General features: G+C 53.8%; 1 protein-coding gene across 1 annotated transcript in view; it reads left to right on the top strand.

The window, feature by feature from the left end:
* The window catches only part of FOXK1 (forkhead box K1), an 88176-nt gene extending 82638 nt beyond the window's left edge, over positions 1-5538 (top strand). Inside the window, exon 9 of the mRNA XM_015133208.3 lies at positions 48-5538. Within this exon, the coding sequence (XP_014988694.2) occupies positions 48-328 (281 nt within the window). The 3' untranslated portion in view covers positions 329-5538. The remainder of the gene's footprint in view (positions 1-47) is intronic.
* Positions 5539-11029: the final 5491 nt, after the last annotated feature.

Genomic DNA, 11029 nt, shown 5'->3' on the forward strand with positions numbered 1-11029 from the left:
GGGTCCTAACCAGATCCCAGAGTAACCCTCTTTTTCCTCCACTCCAGCCCTCACCAGCCCTCTGCAGCTCCTTGCGACCCAAGCGAGTTCGTCCGCGCCAGTGGTGGTCACCCGGGTGTGCGAGGTGGGGCCCAAGGAGCCAGCAGCAGCCGTCGCGGCCACGGCCACCACCACCCCAGCCACTGCCACCACCGCCTCTGCCTCTGCCTCTTCCACTGGAGAGCCTGAGGTCAAAAGGTCCCGGGTGGAGGAGCCCAGTGGGGCTGCAACCACACCGGCTGGAGTGATCGCCGCCGCTGGCCCCCAGGGGCCAGGCACCGGGGAGTGAGGTCCCCTGCAATGTGGGGGAGTGGGACTCACCCAGCGGCGACCCCGAAGCTGGACACGGCAGCTCAGGCGGCCGCACCCACAGACGGAGGAGAACAGCCCATGGCGGCCCGCGGGCATCAGCAGCACCTGGACACACCCAGCCCTTTCCATTTTATCGCCTGCCCTCCCGTGGTTTAAAACAAAAACACATAAACAAGTTCAGACAACTGATTGTATGATTCTGGGAATTCTTTGCTTTCATTTCCTTCTCCCTTGGCACCACCTCCTCTCCCCAGGCCTCCCTGTTGGGCGTGGGGAGGAGGTTGGAGCTCAGCATCTCGAGGAATGTGTCAAGACAGCCCCTCTGCTCCACGCTGCACGGCCAACTGCCTTTGTCCCGGGAGGAGGGACAGAAACGCAGCAAGGCACACACCGAGGCTGCCGGGGAGGCCTGGGTACCGGACGGATGCCTGTTGGGGAAGCCAGGAGCTGCCTAGCCATGGACTGCCTAACAGCCTCTCTGCCCGGAACGTGACATAGAAAGTGTTGGCATTAACTCGGGGGGTGTCCGGTTTCACTTCGGACCCCAAGTTTTTCTTTGTTTAAACTTGGAATTCAGACTTCATTGTACACCTGAGGCAAACACAAAAGGGATCATGTATTTTTGAGGATTTCATCTGTTGACGGTCTGATGACTGGCTGTAGGTCTGGGGTTCCCGCTGGGTTTAGTCCCCTGGAAGAGTAAACCTGCCGCTCTGATAACTTCAAGTAAGAGCAGCGGCTTCCTGGGTTGGCGTTCGTGGTGGAAGCTTCCTAGGATGCAAGATCGACCTGGATCCGCCAGCCGCAGACATCGCACTGCCGGGGACAGTCGGGGCCACTGCTCTGCAGGCCAGACCTTCCCAGATTCTCCCGTGGCTCCGACGTCCCAGTGCTGACGGCCACAGCGGGACCCAACGGTGCCAAATGCCATCTGCTCCAGCTGCTGTTTCACTCAGTTACAGCGTCCGTGCCACTCCCACATTGATCTGCTGTTTTAAATTGGAAGCATTTCTCCTGCCTGAAACTCCAGGGCCCCTCCGTGAGCAGAAGGGAGACCCCACCATGAGCAGAAGGGAGGTGGCACGTGGCCACCCTCATGGGGGAGCTCTGTTTGCTCCTGGGCCACTGCTCAGGTCCGTCCGTGAGCAGAAGGGAGACCACACCCCAGCAGCAGCGGCGAGCAGGCCTGTGCCTCCACACCCAGCCCCGGCCAGCGCGACTGCTTTCGTTTGCCACACGGTGAGAACCGGAGGACGGGATGCTCCAGCAGTTGGGTGGCTCCGAGGTCCCTGAGGAAGCCCCTCCTGCACTTCTATTAAGACGGCCAGTGGCGCCTGGATCTTTTGTCATCAAGCGGCATTGAGCCAGAGCTGTGTAATGCCGAGCCCAGCTCGAGGAGGAAAGAGGATTCCTTCCGTGTGTCTTGGAGATGCGAAGTACATCCCTGTAAAGGTCAGCTGTCAGTTTTGCTGGCCGCTCCGGCGCTGGCTGTCCTGTTGGGGAAACAGCAACAGATTCGACACAGAGCTCCGGAAGAGCCTGAGGAGTAGTGGGTCTTGGAACTCGACCATCCTCTGTGTCACAGCGTCTCACCAGCAAAGCAGCCTCCGCCCGGGCCCTGGCGGGAGAGCCACAGAGGGACCCAGGCGCCTGGAAGGCGTCTGAGGGAGGTGGCTGGGCAGGTGTCTCCCTGGAGAAGAAGGGAGAATGCTTTTCAAAGTGATTCCGAGGCAGTGCGGGAGGACACGCGTGCTGTGCGGCGGAGTGGGGTCGCCCGTGGCCCCATCAGAGTCCCCGTCCCCCAGGACAAGTGCAGGACATTTGTGGGCCCCCTCCTTCCACCTAGATAGAGAAAACCCCCGTTCAGTTTCCTTCTCCCATTCTGTTGTTTTTCTAAGCCCCCCAAAATGAGTCGTTTCTATGGCACTAACCTTTCCATGAGAAATAAGCTCTTTGTGGAAGTCCATACCTGTGGCCCTGGGTGAGGTTTCAGAGAAATGGGGGCGGGATGAACACAGCCGGCCATCCTGGGTGCAATTCCATCCGTGGAGGGTGAGAGATTGCGCCCCGTACCACACTGAAGCCTCCTGCTGTTGCCTGTGGGCCTTTTCTTTCCGTGGTGCCTGGTGTGTGCGTGCAAGGCTGAGAGAACGGGGTGTGGTGGTTGGAGATGGCTGCCTGACACCGGTGCCTGTGTGGCCTGAGCTGGCACCCTCCCGGGAGCGCCCGTCACAGAGGGCCTCTGTGACCACCTGCTGCTACTCTCTCCTCCATGGTGACTGTGTGCCCCCAGGGCTGCACGTGGCCACCCTTATGGGGGAGCTCTGTTTGCTTCTGGGCCACTGCAGTTGGCCTCCTCGTGCAAGCTGATGTCTGCAGGGAGCGCCGCGTGCCGGGATTGCACCACGTGTTGGTCACACAGTGAGGTTGCCTCTTGGCCTGGTCCGCTCAGGCTGGCTCTGACCCACTTGCTTTCCTGGTTTTTGAGATGGAGCACATTCTTCCTGTTAGCGGTAGCGTTCTCTGATTTTACTGCTTCAATGCCAAGGGCGTGGAAAGGGAGTGGTGGATGGAGCCGGAAGGTGGCGAGCACAGGATCCCTGGGCTGCGTTCTGCCGCTTGGGAGTCCTCACTGTCTGGCTTCTGCGGGGACTGCAAAGAGGGATGAAGGGACGTGGTCCTAGGGGTCGGCTCAGACTCAGAGCAGGGCAGGGAGAGGAGGCCTGGGTCCTGGATCCACTGCTCTGGGCTCATAACCATGAGATTTTGAAAGAGTTTTTGCTCATCTGAGCAGGTACCATGCCTGGCTCATGCTGGAGCTTGTCTTGGAACCAGTAGCCAGAGGCCCAGGAAGGGACAGGGCCCAAAAGGGCTGCACATCCCGGCCACAAAGTCCTCCCGGTGTGCCCTGAGCCAGCCCAGTGAGCGCCTCCCAGCCAGGCGCTTTTGCAGAAGCAAGAGCATAGGCCAGGAGGACCCGGAGAGCCTCAGCCCCCAGCCTGGGCGGCCTGGGACCCTGAGCCGTGTCTGGTTGACCCAAGAACCTTCTCTGGGTTCTTCAGGGTGAGCTGACCCTAGCAACGTGCAGAAATGTGGGGAGAAAAGTAGCTTGATTCCAGCCCCGTTGTGGGGTCACTGCAGAGGCAGAGGCTGAGGGCCTGCTCTCTGGTCACCAGGGGCTGGGGGCACGGTCCACAGCGGGTGAAAACAGGTCACAGTGGTGGCTTTGGGAAGGGCCCCTCCTGCTTTGCCCTGTTCGGAAAGGGGCTCCCTGAGAGCCCCTGGGCTCGGTAACCCGCTTCTGTCTTCTGCTTCCTGCTGGATAATTGCCAGGTTTACCAAATACAAGAAAACACCCACTTTGGCTAGGAGGTAAGTCCCAAAAACAACATCTTAAGTGGTTGAGCACAGGCATCCACCGAGGCCATCTGGTGGCCCTTGGGAAGTGGGGAAGCAGGGCCTGAGCGTCCCCCGGCTGCTACAGCAGCAGCTGGCTCAGGGCACCCTCTCCCGTGCCAACTTCTGCCACCAGCCCAGTGTCCACGGAGCTGCAGGGCTGGAGGAGGTCAGGGAGACCTGGCTGTCAAGGGCATGGTGCCCGGTGTCCCAGTGTGTGCCCGTCCTCAGCCACTTGTGTCTTTCTTTCCACGTGGAAGTTCTCCCGGTGACACCTGCCCTCCGTTGAGGGTGGAATCTGTCACTCATGCCTTTGAGGGACCCAGATAGACTGTCCCTCTTCTGCTTTCTTTACATTCCTAAAAACCTCAACGTTAATCCCTCACCAATCGGGCCGAGTACGGCCTCACAGCTCTGCAGCGCCCCAGCCTTCTCCCACTGGCTTCACGCTAGAGGGCGCCACGTGCTCTGGGTGAAATGAGACGCTGGTGTCAGGTCCCCATGCAGAGACCCTCAAGGCAGCCCTAGGAAGACACTGGGGCGGGGGGGACCGTGACCAGGCAGGTGGAGCCATGTGTGTCTCACACCTGCCGCCCCTCAGTTTCCTTCCCGAGGTCTGGTGTGTTCTCTTTGGGATTTGCTGTTTATTTGTATTTCCTTTTTCTTTGATTTAAGAACCATGCCAAGTGAAAAAGGTGGGAATGAATTTCTGAGTTGCTGAGGGTTCCCTGATCCTAGGTACTGCGCTCTGTGCTTCTCGAGCAGGGAGGGGATGGATTTGGTGGAGTTGGGCCAGGCCGGGGGCTTCACCCTGCCCCCTCCAGACTGCCGGAGCCCCAAGAAGTTTTGAGTCCAGCTGGGCCTCGCCACCCGCCCCGCCACCCGCTCCTGGGTCCGTTTACTGGTTTAAGATCAGAGGCATCATTCAGCGAATGCTCTTGTGTTCTCTACATAAAGAGGGCCCTCCCTGGAACACTCCAAGGGAGCTGGGACTCTCCAAAAAGCCCCCACTAAGGGCTCCCTCTGTCTCTCGAGAGAAATTCCTTCTTTGGGCGAATCAGCGAGTTCAGGAGGAGGAGGCAGCTTTTCCTTGGCTTTGAAATCAGTGTTAGAGACAAAGAACAGACCTCAGTGGAAAAATGAAAACATAACTGAACATGGGGAAGCGTCGGAGAAGAAAGGATTTTCCCCTTCGCTTTCAGAGCCGGCGGGAGTGCAGGTCTGTTTTGCTTCAGAAGCCTCACATTCTGCTTTGCCTTTGAGTGACTTCATGCGGGATGAGGAACTGTAGAGCCCTCTAGAGCGGATGCCCCAAGTCCATCCTGGGCTCCTCCTCACCCCTCTGAGAAAGCCCCCTAAAAAAGGCTTTAGAATCACCAGCGTGCCGCCTCATGTTTCAGGGCGGAATCGCACGCTCCTCACGCTGGAATAAGTTACAAAACATGATTGTAAGGCTGTTTGCAAATGCAGAGCCCCAGAATGCTGGATGGAGACCTCCTCGGCCCTGCGGGCGGCCTGACTGCAGTAGGTCTGCTGTAAGGGGCGACCACGGGGACTGCGTCACACTCCTGATGAAAACGTGTTTACCCACAGCCTCGCCTCGAGCATCCTTGACGTTACCGCTGCCTCGAAGCAATATTACTTAATAAGGATACTTTACATTGCTCACATGTGCTGCTATGAAGACAGGATTAATCTTTAGACAGGACTCAGCTCCGGAGGTTCCCGGGTAATGTATTTTGGCTCTTGGAAGTGAGGGTAGAATTGAGAATATAACAAATGGTCTCTTGCCCGGTTCTGTCCCTTATTTTTAGATTGTTTTCCTGCATCTTACAATTTTCTTTTCCTTTCTCCAGGCCTGTTTTTCAGTGCTCAGGACACAGTTTTCATCACATACTTACTGTTTTGTTGCTGGGTTTGATGCAAGCCCTTTGCAATTCACATTGTCTTTTAATACGAAAAGCTGCTACATTTGGTGACCAGAGGGAGGGTTTGGAATCTGTGCTTTGCAGGGGATCTCGGTGGGTACCGCAGCCCCTTGCAGGGTGGGGAGCTGGGTCCGTGCCTCGAGAGGGGGGCCCTTTCCCACGCCACGCGGCTTGAATTCTGTCAGAGTTGAATCTGTGGAAAGGATCGTCCCGTTGGAGCTGCTGCATCCTTTCCTCTGTCCTCCCTGTCTCCCAAACCCCGAAGTCACAGCTGCTTGCAAAAATGGGATTTTGGGGATCCAACCACACACATTTCCCTCTGAACTGAAATTTTAAAAATAGACCCATTTCACTGACTTCTTTAAGGAAAATAGTTTCACTCTTGGGTTGCCTTGTCCCTGTCTCTGCTGGGCTTTTTCGGCCCCATCCCAGCTCCTCCTTCTCAGGCAGAGGCTGCAGCCCTCAGCTCTGCTGCTGGATGGAGCATTCGAGAACCCCCTCCTGGAAGGCAGACAGGGTGGAGGGCCCAGAGCCAGCCCTGCTATGCGTCATGACCAGTGGTGCTACCTGGGGGTGTGAAGCTGGGCTGGCTTTTCCTGGAGGTGGGTGAGAAGTCTGTCTGGGCAAAACAATCAGAAGGCCATGAGAGAAAGGGGAGTAGGGAGAGTGGTGAGGAAGATTCATCTGTGACTGATGAACCTCGCCGTGCTTGTCTGTCCCATCCAAGTCTGTGCCAGCAGCTGGAGGTCAGACTCCTGCCCTGAGAAACAGCCCAGTCCTTGGAGAATGAAACCCTGAGGGTCAGTGCGCTGAGGCCTTCCCTCGGGGCCAGCCATTCCCGGGAGGCCTGAGTGTGACCCAGAAGCTCTGCGGGTCGCCAAGACTGGCATTTTCCTTGTATTTTTGTGCAGGGCTGAAGTGAGCATTCCTCCTTTGAAAGTGAGCCTTTGGGGTTTTTTTTTTGTTTCTTTTACTCATCCTAATGGCTGGTTATGGCTGCTCAGAGTATCAGAGAATATTAGTAAGAGGGCAGTCAGTTTATTTTTAGGCATCTTTCTTTCTGTCCAAGGAGAAACCCCTCGGAAGAATCTTAGTCACTCTTTGCACCTGCCCTGTCATTCTCGCCATGGGGAAAATGCGTTGAAAAGAGAAATACGGGGACCAGGGAGAAGCCGTGAACGTATTTATTTGCTTTGGTGAAGCAGCTGAACACTGGCTGCAGAGGACCCCCAGCCCCCACCCCGCTCCAGGCCCCAGTGACCCAGCTTCGTCTTAGGTTCCATCCTCCAGATTTCAGTCAACCAGAGGCTGCCAGAGGTGACTGAAGAGGTCTCCAAGTCACTCTGTCACCTTTTTTTTTTTTTGAGATGGAGTCTCGCTCTGTCACCCAGGCTAGAGTGCAGTGGCCTCATCTCGGCTCACTGCAACCTCCGCCTCCCAGGTTCAAGCGATTCTCCTGCCTCAGCCTCCCAAGTAGCTGGGATTACAAGCACCTGCCACCACGCCTGGCTAATTTTTGTATTTCTAATAGAGGTGGGAATTTCACCATGTTGGCCAGGCTGGTCTTGAACTCCTGACCTCAGGTGATCCACCTCAACCTCCCAAAGTGCTGGGATTACAGGCGTCAGCCGCCGCGCCCGGCCTCTGTCACTTTTTTTGCTCCTTACCCAGTTTTTTTTTTTTTTTTTTTTTTTTCCGAGAGTGAGACTACAATGGGAAGACTCCTAGTTGGTTATTCTTTATCTCAGATTCTTTTTTCTGGAATCGTTTGCTCATTTGAGTCGTTGGTGATTTGCCCTGTGTCAGACACAGCGAAAAGAGTGCAGGGAGGCTGGGGCCAGGGGAAGCGAAGCGGCTTCAATCCGGGCTGACAGCCAAGAATCGTTCTCCCTTCGGCGACAGGACCTGCCCCTCCGAGTCTACAGTTAAAAGCAGCTTCTAGAACCGACCCCTAAGTTTCCAGATGTATTGGCCAAGCTGAAATGAGGTCTGTGACTCTGAATTAGATGTTTTTGTTTTTTTTTTTTCTGCATGAAGTTCATAGGCCTGGATGTTAAATTGTGTCTGTGGCCTCTAAATCTCCAGGTTAACTGGTCCAGATTTTTTTTCTTTTAATCAATAACAATGGGGATTTAAAATCAAATATTTGGCCAAGTGCGGTGGCTCAAGCCTGTAATCCCAGCACTTTGGGAGGCCGAGGCGGGCGGATCACCTGAGGAGTTTGAGACCAGCCTGGCCAACATGGTGAAATCCTGTCTCTACTGAAAATACAAAAAAATTAGCCAGACGTGGGGGTGGGTGCCTATAATCCCAGCTACCAGGGAGGCTGAGGCACGAGAATCGCTTGAACCTGGGAGGTGGAGGTTGCAGTGAGCGGAGATCACGCCACTGCACTCCAGCCTGGGCAACAGAGGGAGACTCTGTCTCAAAAATAAAAATCAAATCAAATATTTTAAGTTTGGTCCTTCTCTCCTTTCAAGAAAGGCTTTTTGGATACCTAGAATACCTTCATGTATGTGGCTTGATTTCGGTTTCAGGAGAAGTGGGGGCAGGAGGAGAGACTACACCTGTTTTCCAGAGTCTGTCCTGAGATGTCACTGAGTCCAGACACTTGAGCTGCACGTGCCCTGCAGATGACAAAGGCTGGCAGCTCAGCACACGTGCGGGAGGGGTTAAAGCCAATACTGAGTTTTTGTTGTTGTTTTAATCTGAACAATTATTCTCCTGTAAAAATAATTTGGGAGGGGCGGGTGTTGTTCGGTGTGTGTGTGTGTGTGTGTATGTGAGTGTGTTATCTTTTTTTTTTTTTTCTTACAGTGGCTGCCTGTCTAAAGTATTTTTCACAACATGTTTGATAATCAGTGCTTTAAAAAGCAGTGGTATCCTATAAAGTGGAAATGTCAGTTCTAGAGCATTGGATGTGAAGTTCCGGTCGTGTCACCTTGCGTGTCCCGCCCTGGAGGAGTGAAGGTGGGCGCCCCGGTGGGGGTGTGGCTGCACCCCAGCACCGGGAGGGGGCACGCATGACACCAGAGGAAGGAACAGCCCCACCCATGTCAACAGCAGGCGGCCTGTGTTTTCATTTCAAATGGGATACAGTATTTTTTTAATAAGGAGCCATACTTTTTTTTAAGAGTTTGAGATCTGAATGTGATTTCTAATTGTATCAGACGTTAATGTTTTAAAGCTATAACAAAGTTTAAAATTTCTACTTTTTGTTTTTCATTTATTTTAACTGTTCTTTTATCTATTAAATTGTTGTATGTGGATGGGGAAGTTTTGTTTCTCCTCTTAGCATTTGTTTCTATAACCAGAAATAAAATTCTATATTAAAGAAATGATCCTGAGGCTCCGGCATGGTCCTTGTACACAGGTGGCTGCTGAAGGCGGTGGACGGACAGACGGCCTGGACACACAGGCTCCTGGCCCCTTGGACACACGGGCTCCGGATGCCCTGGACACATGGGCACCTGGTTCCCTGCTCCGGAGGCTGAAGGGCAGCTGCTGCTAAGGGAAGTTGCCCATAGGTCCTTGGTATCCTGTTCCTGGCTCACACAGGAGATGCTTCTGCAGGTGCCTGTGGCTCCTGGACTCGGTGACCACCCACCGAGAGTGTTCTCAGCGAGGAGGTTTGCAGTTCCAGGAATGTGAAGACAACGTGTGTCTCCCCTCAGACATGGCAAAGGCAGAAACCAGCTGAGCCAACCCCCTGCTCCTGGCACATGCCCAAAGCCTGGCTGGGGGGCACTTGCAGGTACTTGTCACTGCCCCAGTGGCTCCTGGACAACTGTGGGTCCCTCCTGCTGGCCCTTGGCTAGATGAGAATTTCTACCCGTGTACAAGATGGGTAGAAATGTATATGGGAAGAAGTTATCCTAGGCCTTGCTTATTGTAGGTGTGGGGCCCGGGGCGTGGGGATGGCATTGACTTTGGAACTACACAGACCTGGGTTCAAGTTCCTACTGTGTCCTCACCAGCTGTGGGACTTCAGCCTGCAATGCGCTGCACGTCTTCATGTGCCGCACAGGCACCCCCACCCCACAGGCCTGGCGCCCTGAAGCTCAGCTGCGATACAATCAGCCTCTGTCTCTTCTGAGAGTTCCCCCAGACTTATGAGACCCTTGGGTGTGTCTGTGTGACGACCTCCGACGGGAGACTTAACAGCGGTGCGTGCTTGTCACATGTCTATCTTCTGTCAAGGTTCTGTAGTGTTTGCGTGTGACTCACTCAGCTGAATAACTTGCATTTTTGCGATTGTACAGTTGCCCGCAGTTGCAGCTAAAGTTTGACTGCTTCTCTGTCTTCCTTCCAGTTACTCCATTTCCATTGTAAGAATCTAATACAACTTTAACAGATTAGTTCTAGTTTAGGATGTCAGCCCAGGCTGGGCGCGTTGGCTCACACCTGTAATCCCAGCACTTTGGGAGGCCAAGGCAGGTGGATCATTTGAAGTCAGCAGTTCAAGACCAGCCTGGACAACATGGTAAAACCCCGTCTCTACTAAAAAAAAATACAAAAAATTAACCAGGCATGGTGGCGTGCACCTGTAATCCCAGTTACCCGGGAGGCTGAGGCAGGAGAATCGCTTGAACCCAGGAGGTGGAGGTTGCAGTGAGCTGAGATCACGCCACTGCACTCCAGCGTGGGGGACAGAGCTAGACTCAGTCTCAAAAAAAAAAAAAAACCTATCAGCCCAACAGCAGGCATGAGTGAGAGGCGTAACCTTCCTCCAGGGAGCTGCGCTGGCTAATTATTAATTGCATCGTTTTTAAGGTGTTGTAGTTGTGTTTGTTTGTTTGCTTGCTTGTTTAGAGACAGGGTCTTGCTATGTTGCCCAGGCTGGTCTTGAACTGGGCTCAAGCGATCCTCCTGCCTCGACCTCCCAGTGTTTGGATTACAGGCATGAGCCACCATATCTGGCCTTTTTTGCTTTTGATTAGGACAACCATTTTTCACTAGTGAGACCTTAAAATGACATTGGACACTAATGTAAATATTTTGTAAGAAACAAGTCAAATATTACCCCTGGTAAAATTGCCTGGGTTGTGTCTGTGTGGAGAGAGAGAGAGAGACAGAGATTGAGATTCCCGGCACATAGTTAGAATCTCAGTTAAACTTAGCTGCCCTATGAACCTGGGTATCTACACAACAAAGAGGGGTGCATCTCTCAGAACCCCAGAAGACATACAATTATGCACTGCAGCTCTATTCATTATTGTCAAAATCTGGAAACCAACCAAATATTCATGGATGAACAAGAAAAGCTAAGTACGGTATGATTCCATTTGCATGAAGTATAAAAAGAGGCAAAACTAATCTCTGGTGAGAAGAGACTAGCAGTTACTTCTGGGGGA

Source organism: Macaca mulatta, chromosome 3 (assembly GCF_049350105.2).
Source record: "Macaca mulatta isolate MMU2019108-1 chromosome 3, T2T-MMU8v2.0, whole genome shotgun sequence".
Classification (NCBI taxonomy): domain Eukaryota; kingdom Metazoa; phylum Chordata; class Mammalia; order Primates; family Cercopithecidae; genus Macaca; species Macaca mulatta.